Source organism: Lissotriton vulgaris, chromosome 12, assembly GCF_964263255.1.
Source record: "Lissotriton vulgaris chromosome 12, aLisVul1.2, whole genome shotgun sequence".
Classification (NCBI taxonomy): domain Eukaryota; kingdom Metazoa; phylum Chordata; class Amphibia; order Caudata; family Salamandridae; genus Lissotriton; species Lissotriton vulgaris.
In genome coordinates this window covers 702,924,789-702,948,154 of record NC_141700.1, presented here as the reverse complement: position 1 = coordinate 702,948,154, position 23,366 = coordinate 702,924,789, and the positions used below count along the sequence as shown (strand labels likewise).

The window sequence follows — 23,366 nt, the reverse complement described above, 5'->3', positions numbered from 1 at the left end:
ATTAAGTTATTCAGCTATATTTCATCTTAGTCTAAACTTTTTTTATGGTATTGTTCATTCCTATTTATTTATTATTTTGAAAAAAAAATCTTTCTAAACCCAAAGACCAATTTTACAGCTCCACAGGTGTATGTATTTGCCTACAAAGACTTCAGTGGCTATTTTTATTTTAGTTTGTTTTCGACTAGGTCAATGCCACATCTATTACGTGGACGCATTTTTTCACATTTGTTTGTACTCCACCTGCACCCCTTAATGCTAATTGCCTCTACTTGAATCCCCAAGAAATTATAGGTAACAAGAGATTCTACTCACATTGTGGAATGTTTATTCATATGATACTGAATCAAACTCTTTGCCTGTCTAGGTTTGACTTAGCAATACAGTACTCTCTTATTTTGGACATGTATGCTTTGCTCAAATGTACCCAATGTTTGAAGGCTGTGGTCATGTGCCACCCTTCCTGATAGCTTTTCATTGTCTCCTTGTTACATTTTAAACAAAGATGCAGGAATGCAGACTTTATATGTAGGTCCCTAACAACTCCCTTTGAACAACACACATGGGGCTAAATGAGACAAAGCATTTTAGTAATCAGTCTTCATGTGTGTAATATCATTGTATACATTTTAATGTGGGTTTATACTTGGCACCGGTAGTTGCTGGCACCCTGCAGGGAAATCTTACCAGTGCCGTACGTTTACGAGTTAAGACGGGCAATACCTTCACAGGCCTGGCTTCAACAGGTGTAACACTGCATGGAATTTCCAATTCTTTGGGGTTTAATGCACATATTTACCACCTGCTGTTAGTAGGTGATATATGGTAGCAGGGTCTTGTGTGCAGCACAGTGGTGATAGGGAAGAGGCTGCAGAGGATATGAGAGATAATGAAAATAATTGTCCCTTTGGCTTAGGAGGAGGCTGACAGGGTCCGGGATCCTAAACCTGGCTGCTGTTGAAGCTGAACTCTAAAGCAATTTAACCAGCTGGAATTTCTGGCTGTTAACATTAAACTCAGTGTTCCTGTGCCATTGACTACAATAACTTCCAAACTTAACCAAACCATCAGCAAACTGCACACTTACCACTTGGACGAACACCTAACCAACTAGAGAACACTTACACTGATACAGACCTATGTTCACACCATATCTTCAACTTAGGAGGACCTGTGATTGGCAAATTCCTAACCCACAACTTCAGCTTCTCCATTGAGTCAGCAATGCTCCCAGAGGAGTGGATAAGTGCTGCAGTCACAACCCTCCTAAAAAACACAACTGATCCCAATGAACTAAGCAAATTCTAACCCATCTCCCTACTTCTACAACCAGCAAAGGTGAAAAAGAATGCAATCAGCCAGCAATTCACTAGCCATCTGGATCTCTACAATCTTCTCACCAATCCCAATCTGGATTTCTGCAGTCACAGCACAGAGACAGCACTTATTACTGCCACAGATGAGATTTGCACCCTTCTAGACCAAGGAGAAACTACCCTCCTCATACTGCAGACTCTCTAAGCAGCATTCGATAACATCACATTCAAGCCTCATTAAAAGATTCCACGATACAGGCATCCACGGTATAGCTCTCAAATTGATATGCTCTTTATTCAAAAGGAGAGCACTGCGAATCAGACACCCAGCCCTACACATCGGAACCCAAACACCTAATTTGCGGAGTCCCTCATCGATCATCACTCAGCCCCACCATGTGAAATATTTACATGACACCTCTTGCAGATTTCATCAGATCCCATGGCGTCTCAATCATCTCCTACACTGATGACGCTCGGCTCATCCTCTTCATGTCAGACAAATCCTCCACGAACAGATTCATCTTCACTGCATGCATGATCCACATTGCAGAATAGATGAAAACCAACTGTCCTAAACTCAACACAGATAAGACAGAAGTACTGATCTTTGGGATCAAACACCCTCTGGTTCTCTACCTGGTGGCCATCAGTGCTTGGTCCTACTCCATTACCCACTCCTTCATCCACCAACCACACACGGAACCTGAGGATCATATTAGACGACAAACTCAACATGGCCACACAGGTGAACGCTATGAGCTCCTCCTGCAACTACATGCTACACATCCTTAAAAAAATCTTCAGATGGATTTCCAAAAGCACCAGGCGTACTATCACTCAAGCCCTTATCACTGGCAGTCTTGACTACATCAACACACTCTATGCCAGAATTGCCAACAACATTCTCCACATTTTTCAGACCATCTAGAACCCCGCTGCCAAACTCATCCTGGCCCTCCCATGGCACAACCACATCACGCCTCACCTCAGAGACCTCCGCTAGGTGCAGGTACACAAAGGCTGCCAATGCACACTCCTCACATATGCATACAAGGCACTGAACAACATTGGACCGGCATACCTCAACTCCTGCCTCCACTTTCACCAGCCCACCATACACCTATGCTTTGCCTCTGTATCTCCTTGTACAGACACTCTGCATTCACAGAAGAAGAGAGCCAGCTTTCTCATACCTCACCCCCAAAACATGGAATGACCTCCCTCTACACCTAAAGGCCTCCTCCCTACTTTTGAAATTCCGTAATAAGCTGATGACCTTGCTCTTCCACTAAGACCCTGAAGACGACCTTCACACCATTTGTAGCTGTCAATTCATACTTTTGTCGATTTGGCTTATGTGTTGAGCCATGCTGCTGAGGGACTGATAACTAATTGAAGGGGGCTGAGAGATTTACAACTAACTGCAGGAGTGTTGATGACTTGATAAGTAACAGGAGGATGCTGAGGCATTGATCACTAATTGAAGGATTCTGAGAGAATGAGAGCTAATTAAAGGGGTGTTGAGGACTTGATAAATAACTGAAGATACAGAGGGATTTCCAACGAATTGAATAATGCTGTGGGACTGCTAACTTACCTTTGTTGATGATGCTTCTTCTTGGATGTATGCAAAAGAATGGCAAGCGTAATGATAACAATCAGCATGACTCCCAAAGCTGCTCCAAAGCCCCCATAAACCGCAATTTTGTTGATCCTGGAACTACAGTTGTCTCCTTCGTACCAGTATGTATCAAGGTCTACGCAGCTGCATTGAAGTTGAAACAGTAAATGTTAGACAACAATCATGAACGGTGCAATGCGTAGTACTAACCAACACACTAACAGAGGTCCCTTTATGAGTTGACTTGTCTGTAGGTTCTGCTAAGAGGTGTTGTGACCTAATTCAACCATACTCATTATATTGACTTCAGAAACACGGACAAATTAAATTTGTAGCCTTGAAGATACAATCAATGGGTGCATTAGTCAAAAGGGCTATCTTACTTGAATCGCTGAACACCTCATCTTGTGAGATTCTCTAATGAGAAACCGTTTGTTATTGGAAGAGAGTAAAGACCTTCTCTAGTTTCCTTTTTATCCATTTCAATGATGAGTTAGATGAACCTAGTGTAACTCTGTGGTGAAGTTATGTTCCTTGCAACATGGCCACCTTTGATCGGTAGAACTTTCTTTATGTTTTCACCTCCTAAGCCTCCCAGAATTCCTGTGTGCATTGTGCTTGGTACTTGAGTGTTCCACTCGAGTCAGTTGATGGTCTGGTCAGCTGGCGAGTTGGAGAGCAAAAAGAGTAGAAGAATCACCTGTGTCATGCAGAACAGCAGTCGTAGAGCACAACAACTTCCCAGAGAGTTGGTGAGCAAAAAGCAAATCTTGCATTTCCTACAAACATAATTGAACCGGCAATGGATCTATCTGTGTTAAACGAACTTGAAGTTAAGATCCATGTGATTATTGCAAACATCACCATTGATGATAAACTGTTGTACTGTTAGCGGGTTGTCAGTGCCTCAAACACGTTTTGATTATATAAAATATACTCTGTTCTATGGTGGAGCTTGTGGGGTGACCACCCTTCTTTGTTGCATGTTGTTTTTCTTCCGCCTAAGCCTTTCCTTATTTTCTCTCTCTCTAACGGAGGGAGATGGGGAGTAGAGTAATGATATTGACAATATTTAATGTAATGTAGTCAATGATTTTGGGCGTTTGTAATGCATTTATTTTCATTCCAGTGTCATTTCTGATACCAGAACAGGGAAGATAGTAATGATATTTGCAAAGTTAATGTATTCAAGGATATTTACAATGTGTTTGTATTCAATGATTTTTGCATTTTTAATGCATTTCTTTTCTTTCCTGTGTTTTACACAGTGAGATTTCAATATCACATTGACGATGAAACAAATCCCATGAAGAAAACTATATTTTAGAGAACACTTTTACCCTGATAATTTGTGATTCTGTAAGATTTGTGTGAAATTATTTTTTCCAGTATGAAACATAAATGACTAAGTGCTGGGATAGTGCTGTGTTATGAGTTCAGATTACGATGAGCATAAGGTTTTGGGATCAAATGCTTGAATTGAATGTTGATATACTAATGACTGATAATGACTAATACAATGTTCAATAAATGTGTCACACCATGGTTAATTTAATAATAAGCCTGATTATGAAGAAAGAGTAGCAAGCTACAGTCTTTTTTCTGTTTTCCTTAATTTGATCACTTTAAATGTTTGTGTCATGAACATGTTTCCAAGCATGAACAAGGCTGGTATTTTCAGCTAAAATATGTTGGATTCTCTTCAAAGCTGTTTGGTTAATACAGAACTCAACTATGCTCAAAGGGTGTGTATTTCCTAAATGCAGAGTGGGAGTTTGTTTGATGTGTATGGGTGAGATGGAATCCATTCTCACTCTACCTCAAAGGGTGAAGGAAATCAGTTTATCAGGTGTTTATATCATGTCTGCAATAAGGTTTTTTTGAATTACTGCTTAATTTAGTCTTTATGTTTCAGCCCTCTACCGGGCAGACAGAAGCAGGATACTTGCAGTTCGAAGTCCAGTGGTTTTCTAAAATGTCTTGCAAGGTAGCCTTTTTTATAGTAAGTTGATATGCCAATAGAGTTTAGCCCATTATTAACAATGTTTGATGTTTTGCTCATGTGCACAGCAGACACAGTTGAGGAGCCTAAAAATACTGGTCAAGTCAGTCAAAAACTGTGAATTGCACACACAAATGTGTTTCCTACAATCCCTTTCCTGAAGAATATGTCATTAAATTTGATGAGCTCACAAATTTCTATCTCACCAACAATCTGCTCTGCCTTTGGAGATTGATGAAAGCATCCATGACAAACAAACTCAAAAAATCAACAACCCTACTCACACCTATCAGTCTGGATTCAGACCCTGGATCACAATGAAGATGACAACCACCCTAATCGTCAATGACACTCCATAGATCTATTTGAAATGTGAACCCTGCCGTCTTATTCACATAATACACAGGATTTGATGGCATCATACTGCTCTGGTGAGATGCATCTGGAGAATGAATCCGGGTTATTTCAGATTAATTCCACTAGATACAAGCCTAAACTATTTACTGTTCTATTCATCAAATCTCCATCCTCCAGCCTATTATATTCAAACTTTATAAGGAGCCTTTGATCAACAAAGCAGTAAGAAACTGGGGGGGAGGGCTTATTCACAAGCCCTGTGCGCCCCCGTAACATACATTTGTGTCACGTTCCGGTGGTGCACAGCGCTTAGCCATATATACAAGGCTCCACAAAGCCACCTTGCATGGCTTTTCATGACCTTGTAGATGTGGAGCGAGGCAATGCAGTGCAAGTTGCTGCATTGCCTTACACTACTATGGGGAAGTGTGCCATGGGTATTGCGGTGGGTGTTTCCACAGTAACACCCATTCCCAGATTTACAACAAGCTGTAAACCTGGAAATACATCATAACCATAAGGCTTAAGGGAGACGCAATGAGCAGAAATAACAATATTCCTCCTCATTATTTCCCCTTTCTATGTGTGCTGCATTCAGGGGATAAAGTCCACTTGTGTCCTGAGGTCACAAGAGGACCTCATTGTACCACCAGCAGTGCGCCAAGAGACAGAGTGGTGTAAAAAGAGGCATGACCTCGGAGCACCTCTCTGCAATGCAGCTCCCAGGCGCATATTGGAGGTACCTGGTGGGCTTGTTGGCCCCCAGTGACCCTCAGTATTCAAAGGGAATTAATTCTCCATCTAACAATGCGCCATAGGGCGCTTTTGCAGAGTGGTCGAGCAAGAGGGCGTGGCCTCTGACGAGATGCTGTTTTTTTCTATTTGCAAGGGGGCTGAGTGGCCCCCCTTCTTTTACTATTTTTTGGGCCCTGGGGACCCCATCCCCCAGGCCCCTTTTGTAAAGAAATTTTTAAAAAACGGGAAGGGGGCAGCGCATTGCCTCTTTTTAATTATTATTATTATTTTTTATTGCGGGAGAGACAGCCAGGTGGCCCTCTCCCGGGCCACTTCTGTCCCCGGGTACCCTATCCCCCGGGGCCTGGCCTCTTTGATGGGGACCGTGGAGGGAGCCCCAATGCCTCCACGGTCCCTGCTGGCTCCCCGCCTCCCCCGGGAACCTGCATTGCTTTTGCACAAGGGGAGCTCCTGACATGCAGCTCCCCTTGTGCAAAAGTAATTCTGCTTTGGTTTTTGGAAGCGAGAGCAGGTTTCCTACTCTCGCTTCCAAAAACCAAAGCAGTGTTTGCTATGGCAGGGTGGGAGCCACATGGCTCCTGCCCTGCCGTAGCAAACCGCAATGTCCAGGGGGTAGGAACCCCGGGACATTGCAGGAGCCGGCCCTGGTGGGTGGAGGTATCCAGGGCCATCATGGGCTCCAGGAGTGGGACCGCACGGCCCCCCTTCTTTTCAAAGCTCCGGGGAGGTGGTGGTCCCTGGGGCCTGGGGGTCTGTAACAGACCCCCCAATTTCAAAATTTAGTGCCCCAAGGAGGTGTTGGTCCCCGGTGCGTGTGGGGGCTCAAGCCCCCCAACCCAATTATAAGACAGCCCCAGGGAGGTGGCGGTCCCCGGGGTTTGGGGGGGCCTGCGAGGCCCCCCACTTCAATTATAAAAAAGCTCCAGGGAGGCGGCGGTGCCCGCGGCTTGGGGGGTCCATGTGTCCTCGCACATCATAAAAAAAAGCCCCAGGGAGGTGGCAGTCCCCGGGGCCAATGGGGCCCGCTGGTCCCCGCAAGATAATTTGGCATTTTTGCACTTAAGACTATGGAACACTGCTTAGTGGGTTGTGGTTAGTAACTAATGGAGGACATGGGGTGATTGGGATTGAACATGTAATTAGAAGATTGTATTAAATATTAGTTCAAATATTAGTTCCAGTAACACTGACATTTTCATTTAAGGGGTAGGGTTGGAACAAAAAAGTTTCTTAATTTACTGTTTCTGCACAAGAACCATTTCGTTTGGCTGACATATATTTCTTAACTATTGTAGATTCCACTGACGAAGGTCAAAGATGACCGAAATGCATTGGGTGAATTCAAATGTAAATGGAGGATTCGAGTTTCTTAACATGCCTGTGATTAGGCCCGGATGGGCAATTCCTGAGCAATAAAATGCATGAAATGATGGAACCTCGAAAAATGAATAGAAATAAACTGATTGAACTTTTTTGAATACTTCTAAGTACGTGTATAATGTGGATCGCAAATGTGCATAAGGATGTGCAACTCATAAAAGCTTATACAATGAGCATCATGTTATTAGCTGAACATTAGCATTAGAACTCTAGTGCAACACTCAGACAAAATATGGTAGCACAAAGTAATAGAACACTACACCCTGACATGTAATGACATGTAATGGTCATATTTCTAGCACAGTCATCCTGATAGCCTTATAATTGACACTTAACAGTGATGAGCAATGTGTTACTGTTCAGTATTTAAAACTAGTGATAATTCTCATAGAATAGGACTTTCTAAAGATATTTCTCAGATGGTGTTTACTGATTCAGATCGACAGTGATAATATTTAGTTTGGCATCAGGCATACAGATTTTTTGATAGATTCAAATATGATTTGTTGTAATGGAGAACTATTGTTCCTGGGTAATGTTCCATAATCTGCCCTATCAGAGTTGTTGGCTAGACCTGTAACTTACAAGCCAACATATTTACCAATTCTGCTACAGAATGCACCACTTGACCCCATTTTTAAAAATGTCTGTAGATGGGGAATGTCCCATGTTCCCTTGTAAAGAGCTACGTTTGGTCAGGAAAATGTGATTAAGGAACTGACTGCAATATGAGATTTAAGATGTGCCCTTTAAAAATGGGTCATGAAAATGAGTTAGAAGCTGATCTTCATATTGTAAGTGGTTAATTTAAATGTAAATGGAGCCCATATCAAACCAAATCAAATAGAGTCTGTAAAGCTTGTAGCTACTCTGTAGAGTGTCCAGGTGCTACATGTTCAATAGATCCCAGGTTTTGTCACATGGGGGATAAAATTGAAAAGGCATCATTAAACATCCAAGTTTTCAGTCTGCACTTAAAAGAGCCCACATCCCTGGTTGCCCGTAGAAACTATGGAAGGGCATTCCAACTTGCAGCAGCTAATGCCTAGAAGGAAGTGCATCCCAATCTCTTCCACCTCATTTTCGGTACAACAGCCAACAAGCACAGAGTCTCGGAAGGATGATAAGAGGAAAGTAGCTTGAGTATATATTGAGGGCCTATACCATAGAAAGCTCAATCGCTAAGCACCAGTCCCTTAAATTTCACTCCTGCCCATTTGGGAAGTCAATGTAACTTCCTAAGACGGGCCTGAATAGAAAGGTTCCAAGGAATGTTGAGCATGAGCATAGCCGCAGCGTTCTGCACCAACTGGAGCCTCTTAAGCAGGTACAGTGGGAGGCCCAGGTATAATGTATAATGCATTGGTGTAGTCCAGCCTAGATGTTATAAGGGCATGGACTAATCTTCCAACAAGGAGCCCAAAGAAGGAACAAAAACCTCCTTATAAACCGGAGAAGGCAGAAACAGATCCCAACAGTGCTAGCCACTTGGTTTAAAGGACAGGTGACAATCCAACTTCACTCCCGTCTTCTTAATCATCATAGTTGGACTCGGCGGAGAGGGAGCAGGACTATGCCAAACCTCACAACCCACAAAGTGGAGTGGGGCCAAAAACATTACCTCTGTTTTGCTCATGTTGCTCTTGAAGTTACTCTGGCACATCTTTTTATACACTGCTGATAGGCATGTTTCAAATCTGCGTTGGGCACCAGAGATATTCCCGTACAAAGTTAGAATAATCTGTATGCCGTCAGCGTAAGAGATGATTTGCACGCCAAAGGATTCCACCAAGGTTGCCAGAGGAGACATATAGGCATTGACCAATGGCGGGCACAAAGCAGAGCCCTGGGGATCCCCAAACTCTATAGACTTAGAGTCTGATGCAAATAGCGGCATCCACACGGACTGATCTCTGTTCAAATAAAAGGAACACAGCCAGCCTAGGGCTGTCCCACCCAACCTGATGTTACGCAAGCGTTGTACCAGGATAGGATGGGAAACCGTATCAAATGCTCCTGAAAGGTCTAAAAGTAGCAAGGCTATTTTCTTCCCATTGTCCACAGCCAATTTAATAGTGTCTGAGACCTCAACCAAAGCGGGCTCAGTGCAATGTCCTGGGCGAAAGCCTGATTGTGAAGGATGAAGCAACTGGTTAGCATCGAGACAACAGGAAAGTTGGATATTGACTAATTTTTGGAAAATTTTAGCAAAGGCTGGGAACAGGGAAATTGGACTGTAATTGGACAGGTCGGACTTATCTGCCCAAGTTTTTTTGAGCAGTAAAATCAACCTGGTGTTCTTCCTGGGACCAGAGGCCTGACACAATGAGTATTTGACCAATACATTCAGGGCAGGGTTTATGGCCTCTGTATTAGCACACGAGATTCGGGGAGGGCAGGGGTCGTCGGGGGCCCCCGACTTTCAGACTCGAAGGGCATGCTCAGGATCCTCCATCGAAATGGGGAAAAACTCTGTAAGGGAGTAAAATAATGGAAGAGGAACTGTCAAAGGTTGGTCTGGAGGCCAGACTGGCTCACTGATATTAGTGGCAGTGTATATTTCTTGCGCATGTGACCCATAAGAGCAATGCAGTTGGTAGCACCGGCAACTTTTAAGGACCCAACAATACCCCCCTTCTGGCTCTCAAAATAGTCTGAGATTTAAGACCAGATGGTGAGGCTTTTAGGAGTGAGAGAGAGTGTGGGGATTGGTAAACTTCTTAGATATTTTAAAAGCCTCTTCAGGTTGATTATTAGACATGGTAATTTCCTCAGTGAAGTACTTTGCTTGGGCATTTTTTATGCCACGTTATAAATTGATTGCTCCCGTTTGTAGCACTCCTTATCCTCAGGCAAATAAAGCTTGTGCCAAGCTCTCTCAAGCTTTTTGCAATGTTGTTTTTTGTTTTTTTTAAAATCTTTTTATTGAACACAAAACAATAATACACAAACTGAAAAGTGACCATTGTGCCATGGGTATTTGCAAATCATATGAGGAGAATATAGGCTTCCATCATTACAGAAAATATAAAGGAGTATGTGAAGTGGGCTCAATCGACATCCAATTCCTCACGGACAGGATCCAGATCCGGTGGTGTACAGATGTCCCCACGGTAAGCATTCCAAACACACCATATTTTTCCCCATTTACGGGGTCTCCCCCTGGCCACATACACAGACCTCTCCCGGAACATGCCCCAGTCAAGGTCCTCCATCCATTTCCCAAGCTGAGGAGCCCGGCTAGCGCCCCATAGTTGTGCAATATTATGCTTGGCAATCATGCATGCAAGAGTGATCCACAATTTACCATGACTCAAGAGGTCTGAAGGTTCCCAAACATTGAGTATGCAACGGCGTGCCTCCAGTGCAATCTGTACACTCCACACCTCACTCATTTTCACATGGATCTTAATCCAATAATCACCCACAAGATATGCATAAACGTTCCAGTCATCCCACAACCTCTGCGACAATCTGCATTCGTAGCAAGCCCCATTCGTAACAACCCGGGGCCCGTGGTGTAGGATCGATGAAGAATCCTAAGCTGCACCAGTCAAAGTCTCATAGGGACCGCTACTACACGAGGGGAAGACACAGCCTCCCCCCAATCTTCTTCATCCAGGACCAAGCCATCAGCAACCCATTGTTCCCTAAGTTTCACTAGGGGATCCTCAGCATGGTTAACCAGGGTCCTATACACCAGGAAAATTGCCTTGGTAGGAAGGTATCCATCCTAGAGTTGGTCCTCTAGCGGAGAGGCCACCGCCAGTGCATGTTTGATTTGTAGGTAACAATACCGCTCACTCTCATGCAACTGGTGTCTGACCTGCAATTCCTCGAAAGTTACAATCCCATCCTTACCCCACAAGTCTCGCACCTGCGAAATACCAATTAGATCCCAGCGATCGAAACCCTTTGATTTCCACAAACCACCTAGTCCCTCCGAGTTCCACAAAGGCGTGGCCATTGTTATTCTACCCTCCCATTTAAGAGCACGATTAGCCTCATGCCACACTCGCGTCGCCAGTGACGTCGTGCCCACCAGAGGAAACCTACCACGTCTAGCGTACAAAACCCTAGTGTACTCACCCCCCGGCAACTGGCCGCGATCCATGGCAAACCTGGGGTCAACCGGCGAGCCATAAATTGCATGGTTAATAGGAGCTAGTTGGGAAGCCCAGTAGTATTTCCTAATGTTAGGCGAACCAATCCCTCCGTCGTACCAGGGTAACATCAATTTAGATAGCGCAATCCGTGGTTTCCCTTCCCAGAGAAGCCGGCGCTGCAATGATTCAATCTCGTTGAAGTATGAGGGGGTACGGTATCGAAGGAATTCTGTAAAGCGTACAAAAACCGTGGGAGGGCCATCATATTAAAAAGAACCGCACGACTTAACAAGGAGAGCGGCAACTCCCTCCATTTTGCCACATTGCAACGCAGTCTGGCCAAGGGGGGTCCCAGGTTTGCACTAAACCTCACTTTAGGATCCTTTGATATTTGGATTCCGAGGTAGCGAAAGCTCACAAGTTCAACCTTTACTGGACAGTTCGCCGGTACCCTAGGCGGATCACCGATCAACATGAAGAGGACCGACTTCGCCCAAATAATGGCAAAGCCCAAGTACCTCCCATAAATTGTTAAGATGTCCAAGAAAACAATCAAGGAATGTCAGGGGGAGGTTAAATACATAAGAATGTCATCTGCATAGAGCGAGATTTTATCCTCCCATTCCGGTGTCCAACGCAGCCCTTTAATCGATCTGTCCCACCTTACCCAAGCCGCGAGCGGCTCCAGGGCCAAGGCGAATAAGAGTGGTGAGTGGGGACAGCCCTGGCGGGTGACCCTCCCCAACAGGAAATCCCGGGACTTATGGTTATTAACCACCACTCGAGCCAACAGAGCAGAATAAAGAAGACGAATCCAACGAATAAATTCGGGACCAAACCCCAGCTTCTCCAATACTGCAAAATGATAAGACCACTCTACTCTATCAAAAGCCATAGTGGCGTCCAACGACAGGAGCACTGCCGGTTCATGAATATGAGACGCTCCCGCCACTACTCCATGAAGTCGACGGAGATTTGGGGCAGTATTCCGGCGCGGCATGAAGCCAGACTGATCCGGATGTACCAGCGTCGTAATAACCTTCACTAATCGGGTAGCGAGCAACTTGGCCAGCACCTTAGGTTCCACATTCAAGAGGGAAATTGGTCAATAGGAGGGACACTCCTATCGAGGCTTACCCTCCTTATAGATTACAATAATATTAGCGATGCGCTGGTCATAGGGCAATATACCATTATCTCTACTCTCAACATACATATCTTTCAAAAATGGGGCCAGTCGGTCGGCGTGCAGTTTATACAATTCTATGGGGATACCGTTCGGGCCAGAGGCCTTCCCGGAATGAACCCCCCTGATGGCCGCCGCCACCTCGTCATTCGTGAGGGCGGAGTCCAGAAACTCCCTATGCTCAGCGGACAGGAAGGGCATCGGAATATCCCGTATGACCTCTGCGTTATCTTCCACAGTATAGTCTCCGATCGATGTGTAAACCTCCACATAATAACGGGAAAATTTGTCCACTATAGTCTGTCGATTCGTCGTGGCACCCGAGCCCGCAATCTGCAGCTCCGGCACCAGACGAGACTCACAGTCTCCCTTCTCCAACCACGCTATCAGTTTTCCGGCCTTATCGCCGTGTTCGTAAATTCTGCTCTGGGTGTTAGCATGCTGCACCTTCGCCCTATCACGCGCCAGATTCTTGTAATCATCTCTGAGAAGCCCGAGGCGGTGTCCCGCCCCCGGGTCCCCATCATTGGATACCTCCCTCTCCAAGGCCGACAACTCCATCTCAATCCTGTCAATTTCCGCCCTGCTCTTCTTCTTCTGCCCAGAGATAAGGGAGAGCGCCTCCCCCCTGACAACAGTTTTATAGGCCTCCCAGAGGGAGCATCCCAAATCGACCGTCCCCGCGTTCTCCCGGAAATAACTATCAGTGACACGCACCAGTTCCTTCTTAATAATAGGGTCTCTCAAGCGCCAATCGGGGCCACCCTGGCCACATCACCTAGTCCCATTTTTAAAGGAAGCCAGATCAGTGAATGATCGGACACTCCTTTTGCCAAATGACACACTTCCTGAATAAACACCGCCTGGGATGCTGGCACCAATACATGGTCAATCCTGGAGAAAGTGATGTGCCGCGGATACATGCGTGTATTCCGAGTCACCGGGGTGTCGAAGTCTCCACCCGTCAACCAAACCAGTTGCGGAGATAAAATCCGACAGCCACCTACGGGAGGGCAACAACACACGAGAGGGATGCCTGTCAAGCTCACCATCCATCACAGCATTAAAGTCTCCTCCTAGTACCATATTTCCAATGGGCAATGTAAGAAACACCCTGCTCAAGTCACGAAAGGTATCCACCTGCAGTGCGGGAGGGACATAGATAGAAAGAAATGTAACAGTCCTAACCTCCCAGAGTCCCGAGATGCCGACATAGCAGCCCCGGTTATCAGACCAAGTCGCCTGTATAGTAAGCGGAAAGGAGTTCTTCACCAGTATCCATACCCCCCTAGATCCAGAAGTAAAACCTGTGTGAGCCACCAGTTTATAACCCCCACGATGCAGTGCCATACAGCGCTTGCCCATAAAGTGGGTTTCCTGTAACAAAACCACATCTGGCGAGCATTGTCTAATTAGTTGCCCCACCATAGCACGCTTAATCTTATCCCCCAAGCCATTCACGTTCCAACTGAGGATGGATAAACCCAAGCCAAATCTAGCGGAAGCCATACTTATCTCTCAAAGATTCTGAAGCATTCCGCGGCACCCATAGCAGACTCAGGTCACATTCAACAAACAAACCAACAAACAAAAAAAAAAAAAAACAACCCCCCACCCTGCACCCCTGCATGCAACATATGCACATCCCCAACTAGCAGTGTGCCTGTCTTCCCAAGACGAACTACAATTATCTAAACATAGAAAAACGGAGGAGGACCATACAACAGGCCGCCAGCCTCCACAATCCCAATCCCGATCACATTCCCCCGCCAAAAATTGTTCAATTAGAGTTCAAAAATAACAAAAATAGCAGGGGGGGGGGGGGGGGGATAAAAACGCGCCAATCGAACCAGCACCGCCACCACCATCGTTAAGTCGGCCCAAGCGCCGGGAACAACATGGAGTACTTCATTTCCGAGGCCCGCAGCCGCCGTTTGATTGCCATGAAACCCTGCCGCTGTTTCTGAACTGACTGGGTAAAATCGGGGAAAAATAGTAAGGAAGCGTTCTCAAATGCCAGCCGTCAGGAAGATCGTGCAGTCTGAAGAATAGCGTCCCAATCGCGGAAATTCAGAATCCGTGCTATCATGGGACGAGGAAGCGCCCCAGGCTTCGGGCGTCCGTCAGGAACTCTGCAGGCCCTTTCCACTGTGAAAAAGTTGCTTAGGCCCTTGGGTTTGAGATGTTTGAGGATAAGATCCTCCACAAAGAGATCTGGGGCCAGGCCCTCCAATTTCTCCAGCACTCCAAGGATGCGAATGTTATTGCACCTCGCTCGTCCCTCATACTCGTCCAACTTTCGATCGAATTGAGTCCGGGCCGCCCTGAGGTCTCTCACTTCCCACTGCAACTCCAATACATCGTCAATGAGGCTCGATGCTTTGATCTCTAACGTCTTGACCTTCTCCGTGGTTTTAGCAGGATCCGCCCTTATGAGACCCACCTCGATTGACACAGTGTCCAATTTGGTGTCCATTCTACCCAGGGAAGACTGGACCCCGGTAATCGCCGCCATTAAGTCCTTCATCGTCGGGTCCTCTCCGGTGGGATCACTCTCCTGACCTCCCGTCGGAGTACGCTTTTCATCCACCGGGTAACCCTTAGAAAAGTTGTACTTGTCCAGTTTGTTGAGAAGTGTGGCTCAATGGTTAGAGCGGCAGACCCTGATGCAGAGGTCTGGCCCGGGACCAGGGTTCAATTCCAGCCTCGGCGGCTCTTGGACTCAATTTCCCCAGACCTGATCATTCTCGCCTCGGTGCCTAGTCTAATCATGGGTCCCACTCTGTGACTCTGGGCAATAGCTTGCTTAATCTCCACAACGGCCCCAGCAGTGCTTGGATGCCTGGCTTCACCTTGGGGGTGCCCAGGAGTGGACATTTCACAGGAAAGCCAGGATGGGTTCCACAGCGGTATGAATACAGTGCTACGAGGCCTCGGGGTAGAAGTGTGCAATATAAATACAATACATTTACATTTACATTTGTGGGACTGAACCAGTCTGGAAGTCTTAGATGTTTTCGGCGGTGGCTTTTCAGGGTCCCCTCTTGCTGCCATTTTCAACTCCGATTCAGACACCACCTCCGCCGATCGAGCAAGGCCCAGCCAATGTGTCACCAATGTGCATCAAAACCAGTCGATCGGGGGGTGTTCCGTCCCAACAGGAGGTCGCAGTAGGAGCAAAAAGTAGGGAGACACCGAAAACACTTCAGATGTGACACAGCGTCCGTAGACCGGGCCCCCGACCGAGCACTTCCGGTCCCACTCGCCGATGTTGTCGAACTCCAGAGCGGGCAGCGCCACACACAGGGTCCCGGCGTTGGCACCAGAAGGCCACAAAATTGCAGACAACGTTATTATGTTGCCGAAGCGCTCAAATTGTTCAGAATTTCACCAAGTGGTTCAGGCGCTGGTCCCCCACACGATCGTAGGGATGGGGCTCAGGAGTATGTGCCGGATGACAAGTCAGGATGTGGCGGCCGGCGGAGCCGATGTTCAAGCGGCCATCTTGGTCGCTGGCACGGCTCCTCCTCATCTTGCAATGTTGTTTAAACTGTATACACTGTTTATATTTTAATTTCTTATATCGCGCTGGAATCAATCCCGTAAGGGTATCTCCGCGCTTTGCCGGTCAGAAAATTAACAAGGTCAGGGGAATGATTAAGTGATCTGAGAAGCTTCCTGAAAAAGGAGAGTTTTTAATGCCTTTCTAAAAGACAGATGGTTGGTGGTCATTCTCAGGTCTGTTGGAAGTTTATTCCATAAAGCAGGGCCGACCGAGGAAAATGCTCGGTCTCCCTGTCTGGATTTTTTTGTTGTGGGGGGTTTCAGAAGAGCTTGGTTGCTTGAGCGAAGTGACCGACTGGGTTGATACAGCTCCAGTGATTGAGAAAGATATTTGGGACTATCCCCATATAAGCACTTGTGGACCGTGCAGCATATCTTGAAGCTGATGCGCTGCCGTATAGGGAGCCAATGCAGCTCCTCCAACAAGGGCTTAGAGGGAGTCCTGGCCGGTGCACCCATAACCAATCTGGCCGCAGTATTCTGAACTACCTGAAAACGGCCTACTGCATCTGCGTTTGCTAATGTCAGCAGGCCGTTGCAGTAGTCCAGGCGGCTAGTAATCAGAGCCTGTACGAGTGTCCTCCTGTAAGAGTCAGGAAGATACGGGAAGACTCGTCTTAGAAGGCCAATAGTATGGAAGCACAGTCCTGCAATATGATTGGTGTGTTCCTTAAGGGTCAGTTTTTGATCAATTTTCACCCCTAAGTTTTTAACATGAGGCTTTGATGTTGGAATCGGACCCAAATCCAGCGGCCACCAATCTGGAGACCATAGAAGACTTGCCTTGCCGAAGAGCATAACCTCCGTTTTTGCAACGTTACATTGGAGGCAATTTGCGGCCATCCAATGTGACACTGCCCTCATACCCTCAGCGAAGTTTTCCTTGACTTTAGGGCCAAGGGAGCTGAAAGGGTAGAGGAGCTGGGTGTCATCACCGTAGGAGACCGGTGTGAACCCATACTTCCGCACAATCTCAGCAAGGGGGGCCACATATACATTGAACAATGTAGGGCTGAGACATGAGCCCTGTGGCACCCCCTTCGTGAGCTCCCTCGAGATGGAACGGTAGGGGCCCAGGCTGATAGATTGTGACCTCCCGGAAAGGAAGCTCTCCAACCAAGATAGTGCTAAGCCTCCAATCCCCACTCCCTGCAAACGGCTGAGAAGAATGTTATGAGACACGGTATCAAAGGCCGCAGACAGGTCCAACAGCACTAGAATCATGGATCCCCCTCTATCTTGTGACATTTTGATCTTATCAATCACCGAGAGGAGGGCCGACTCAGTGCTGTGGTTGGGCCTGAACCCAGATTGTGATTGGTCCAGGCCCCCTGCCCCCTCGATAAAGCCAGAGATGATGGTATTCACGTGTTTCTCAGCCAGTTTACTTATAAAAGGGAGGAGGGAAATAGGGCGGAGGTTGGAGAGTTCTGACCAAGGTAAGGTGGTATTTTTACGTATGGGGTTCACTACCGCTTCTTTCCAGGGTTGTGGAAGTTGTCCTTCGGCAAAGGAAAGATTCATTAGTTTTTGAATAGTGGGTCCTAAAGATTCCGCCAGAGGTGAAATCATTTTAGCAGGAATCAAATCAGTGGGGGAGCCGGTCTTCATTTTACTTATGAGTGTAGTCAGATCTTGTAAAGAAATTTCTGGGATTACAAGAAGAGTATTCCCAAGGGTCACCGTTGGGGGGATTTCTGAGGTCACAGTCTCTAAAGGACCTGAGACTTTCAGAATTTTTTTATATATCCCCTCAATTTTGTCTTCAAAAAACTGAGAGATTTTATTACAAAGATCTTGGGTAAATATATCCGGGCTCTCACACATTACTGGATTAGTGAAAGCCTGTATGATTTTAAATAGCTCTCGAGTAGAGTTACCTGCCTCTGTTATTTGGGTGGTGAGACTGATTTTTCTCGCTTTTTTTATGTTTTTATAGTAAGTGGTCATGGCTGCCAAGTATCGATCCTTATCTTCCCCCTTACGAGTACGTCTCCAGTGCTTCTCCAATTTAAACTATATACACATCAAACTATTGCATAATAGTACTTTTGACAAAGGGCTAGTGTTTTTTGCATCTTTCAAAAAGCCTAAGTGTGGCCCTCATTACTTTGCAAACAAATAGCTATAAATGTAACAATATTTTATAAGGACAGTAAAGTTAACTATGAACATGCAAGGGCGATAGGTGGCTTTATAACAGTCTAAGGCATCCAAACAGCTGCATTTCCTACAGACAAAACCAGTAAATTAGCAACTAAAATGTTGTTGTGTTGTAAAAGTAAATACATCAAAGAGTATACACTAGCCACACGTATGCCCCTTTGCTAAACTCTAGAGGGAACACAAGTGGAACAGCATAAACTTCCATGAAAGGCCCTGGACTTAATAGACAGCCCATCCAAGCAATGGCAAAACATGAAAAACATATGGCTGAAGAGAACTGACCCAAATCTCTCAAATCTCTGTGCTTCTTTCTTTTTGTTAGTACAATTGATGGCATGAGTTCTTCAAGAACTTAAAACTGGACTAAATAACATAATCCCTCAAAGACCTGGGAATCCATTCGCTGTTTACTGTTAGACATGACTCATTCGAGATACAAATTCTGGCCTGATTGGGAGTGTAATAGTCTTAAAATTCTTCCCATCAGCAGCCTTCCAAATTGAAAGCTGGACTTTATTTAACTTTTGGTGTCAGAAAATGATAAAACTCGATGTGTAGACTTTTAGAAGTCATTTCAACTTTTAAAAAAGTATAAACATATTCATGCCTTTCGTTTTGGGATGAAATGTATTCGAAGACAAAAATAAAGGCAACCAAAAATTAGGTGAGTTTGCCGGTAGAATTCTGCCCTATGTGTTTTATGTTTTAAAAGTACAATGGCTCTCAGATCAGCCAATGAGACTTGGTAGCTCCCTCCTATTGGTAGTGGGAACGGAAGGAGGAAACGACAAAGAGGGAAACAATGAACATCAACCATATTTTACCTGGAAAATCTAAAGCGTCCACAAATTGTTATCAATGCTCTGATTTGAACATGCAAGGAAGGGTTCTTTCAATATCATCAGAGCTAACCAGGAGTAGAGCAATGAAACCATTGCATGTGAATTTAATATGTTCAAAATATATCCTTGTTTTAAAGGAATGAAAATGGCATGTTTACCTGGGTCAGTCGCAGGCCACGAGTTCGAAGACTAGTAAGGCCTACTCAGCCTTCCATCCTTCAGAGGTCGATACAATCGAGTACCATTACTTTGGATAATAATAACACCAGTTATTTACAGTGACTAGAAAGTGCAGAAGTGTGGCACGAGGCGCTACATAAAACCAGGTGATCGCTATTAGCATTCTTGTGTGTCTCTGTCTATGTAGAAACATATCTCAGTGAAACTTACAGTAATCACGGAAGTCATTCTACAAGCCCTTCTCCTGCACTTACAAGCATCGGGGTCCTGTTCTCAGGAGCCTGCACTCCCCATGGTTGCAGTTAATTGCATCTGGCACGCCGCTGCGGCAGTGGGTCACACATCTCAAACTGGAGCCATCAAAGTAATACGGGAAGTAGAACTGGGAGTAGTTTGCTGGCGCGTTCCATTGGCATACCTCTGTGAAAGTCAAAATAACTCTCAGTATCATCGTCATTGCATCTGATTCGTTGTGACAGTGACAAATAACTCTTGTTTGATTTAATTTCGCTCGGTGTGCTACATTTTGAAGAAAAATAAAAGCATTTTTTTTTTACATGGCGGTAATTTTTTCATATTCCACAATTAATGAAAGTACATTTTCATAGGTGGGCTAACTGCCCCTCGCCGCTCTTTTGCTAAAGCTCCGGCAATATTTCCCTTGTACTGCATTTCTGCTACTTTTTGGGGTGAAAAAGCCCGAGTCTATTCCCTGGAGAAATCTTAATGACATGGGGGAGAAACTGACTCTCTTCAACAGGATCTTGTATCCAGTGTTGTAACGAAACTTGATGGGGCCCCCTGCAAACTACATGGAGGGGGCCCCCTCCCATCCTCCGTGCCAGTCTAGAGCTCTCAGGCCAGTGACCCGCCATACTGCAGGGGATGCGGGGCTATCGTTACGCCACTGTCACCAATACAGCTGTTATAAGTAACACTGGATGGTGGAGTCAAAGGTTGGGCTTAGTCTGCCAGCAGGCTACCATAGGTGGTGGTCCATTCATTACAGGGTCCCTGCCATCAGTACGCCAGGGAAGTTTGCCCAATTCTAGGTGGGTTTCCTAATGCAGACTCCTGTCATGATATACAACATCGGCCCACTGATCGTTCAGTTTTGACAAAAGTGCATCCACTGCTCCTTCTCGTTTCCGTTTTAAAACATTAGACAATGCGACAATGCAGTATTTCAAAAGCAGATGTAACTACAAAGAGCACATTTTGATAAGACATTTTTATTAGTAGACAGTAGCAATCTTAAGAGGCATTGCATAGCTTCATACACTCTTCGACCCCAATCCCATCACAGTCTCTCTCTCTCTCTCTCTGTCAGTCAGTCTCTCTCTTTCAGTCAGTCAGTCTCTTTCTCTCTCAGTCAGTCAGACTATCTCTCTCTGTTATTCAGTCTCTCTCAGTCAGTCTCTCTCAGTTAGTCAGTCTGTCAGTCAGTCAGTTTCACTCTCTGTCAGTCTGTCAGTCAGTCGGTCTCTCGCTCTGTCAATCTCTCTCTCTCTTTCTGTCAGTCAGTCTCTCTATCTTAGTCAGTCAGTCTCTCTTTCTGTCAGTCAGTCTATCTCTCTCTGTCATTCAGTCTCTCTCTGTCATTCAGTCTCTCTTAGTCAGTCAGTCTCTCTCAGTCAGGCAGTCTCTCTAAGTCAGTCAGTCAGTCTCTCTCTCTCTCAGTCTGTCAGTCAGTCAGTCAGTCAAAACAAACTTTATTTGGCTTGTTACAACCATAAAAGTACAATTTACCTCTTATCTTACTAAAAAGGCTGAAAATAAAAACAGCAACAGATACATAGCACGGCAGTATCAATAAACATATCACTTCTTGATATACATATAATTTACTATCATTTTTAAAATCGGAGTATTATACCAATTGAAATAATAATTCATACTATACAACACCTCCTTAAACATGCAGCACTTACTATTTTAAACACTAATTGTTTCAGACTTATTTAATATCGAGGACTTATATTCTTAGGTCTTACTCTGTGCAGTTGAGGAACACCTTGACTTTTTTCATATATTTCCCAAAGGCACAGGCTATATCTAAGTTCCCCATTTCCATCAACAATTTAGCGGCTTGCATCCTGTTTGTAATATTATAATTTTTAAAAATCGGGCATAAAAACTCCTTTCGTATATCTAAAAACCACAAACAATCTAATAAAATGTGAATAATATTACAGGTAGTGCCTAAAGTGCAAGTGCAATTCCCATTACATCCCATCATTTGATTTCGAGCTCCATTATTAGCGTAACATGGGTTTATTCCAATTCTCATTTTTAGGACTTCCCGTCTTAAGCTATGACTTGGTAGCCGGTCTACATAGGGAAAATGTTGGTCAAGCTCCCAAGCTGATGTCATATGGGCTACCGAGCATTTTTGTGAGAGGTACTCCCGGTCATAAGTACGGGACATATCGGTTCCTTGAAGCCTTAGTTCTTTCTTCCCTATTATTATTTGGTCTTGTAGCGGGCAGACCTTCAGTTCGAGCACCCTGTAGGCATTCCTTATTGATGCGCTAGTCTCTTTTGCCCAGGGTAGCTCACTCGTGGTAATTTCCTCTTTGGCCCAGTGGGAAATTTTGAGGAACTCATCTGCTCCCCATCGCTGCCAAAATCGTACAAGGGCCATACAGGCGGTTATCGCCCACGAGGTAATTCCCAGCTCAAGTCTTGCCGCCTGTACCATAGAAGATTTAGGGAGTACGAATAAGCTTTTTAATATATTTCCCTCCTCTCTATCCCAGGAGGTCTTACCGCTTAAGTAAATGACTTCGGCTCCATACAAGAATTGAGGGGGCACCATTGCTTGATAGGCTTTCAGGACCGGTCTATCAGACTTTTCTCCATAGGTATTATTGAATCTTTTTAAGCCTTTCACGGACGATAATGCCCTCATTTTTAATGCTTGTAAATGAGTATACCATTTTTGGATACCAGAAAACCACCTTCCCAGATATCTATAATCAGCTACCCTCTCAAGCAATACTGTGCCCAAGTACCAAGAGAACTTTGTTTTCCTCCTACCAAAGCAAACAATTTTTGTTTTTTCCATGTTAACTACAAATTTTTTGCTAGTGCAGTATTCTTTGAATCGATTTAATTTTCTTTGGAGCCCTATCTCCGTCTGATCCATTATTACCAGATCATCAGCATAGAGGAGGCATGATATCTGGTTTCCTCCCAGTTTTGGGTTTGCCCCTCTAATCTCTCTTAATTTTTGGGGTAGGTCTGCTAAAAACAGAGAGAATAGTAAGGGGGCAAGTACACACCCCTGCCTTAAGCCGTTCCCAATTGGGATTTTCTTCGTCAATCCTCCATCCTTATCCAGAATTATCTGTGCCCAGTTTTCAGTATGCAGTGCTTGGATTAGGGCTAGCAGGTCACCCTGTATTTCATACCACACCAGTGTTGACCACAGTTGCTCCCTGTCCACCAGATCGAAAGCTGCACGGAAGTCCACGAAACAGCAGAATAATTTTCCCCCCTGATCGATCCACTTCCGTGCAATGGACCAAAGATCAAAACAGTGGTCAACCGTTGAGTGGCCCTCTTTGAACCCCCCCTGTTCTGGTGGTACTATCTGTTTATCATCCACCCAATCCTTTAATAAACCCAAAATTGCTTTAGAAAAGACCTTTTCGCCTATATCCAGTAGGTTTATTAGGCGGTAGTTTTTTAGGGAGTTCACATCACCTTTTTTTATGTATTGGCCTGACAATTGCCCCTTTCCAATTATCTGGAAACTTGCCTGTTTTTAGGATCTCTTGGAACATATTAGAAAGAAACTCAGCCCACCAATCTATGTTAGTTTTTATTATAATAGCTGGTAAATTGTCAGGTCCTGCAGCCCGTATTAAGTTTAATCTCTTTAT

General features: G+C 45.1%; 1 protein-coding gene across 1 annotated transcript in view; it reads right to left on the bottom strand.

Moving 5' to 3' along the window:
• The window catches only part of LOC147678040 (mucin-3A-like), a 174,535-nt gene that overhangs the window by 1,717 nt on the left and 149,452 nt on the right, over nt 1-23,366 (bottom strand). The window contains exons 8-9 of the mRNA XM_086945937.1: nt 19,734-19,899; nt 2,917-3,084 (exon numbers count right to left, since the gene is read on the bottom strand). Coding sequence (XP_086802063.1) covers nt 2,917-3,084; nt 19,734-19,899 — 334 coding nt within the window. The remainder of the gene's footprint in view (nt 1-2,916; nt 3,085-19,733; nt 19,900-23,366) is intronic.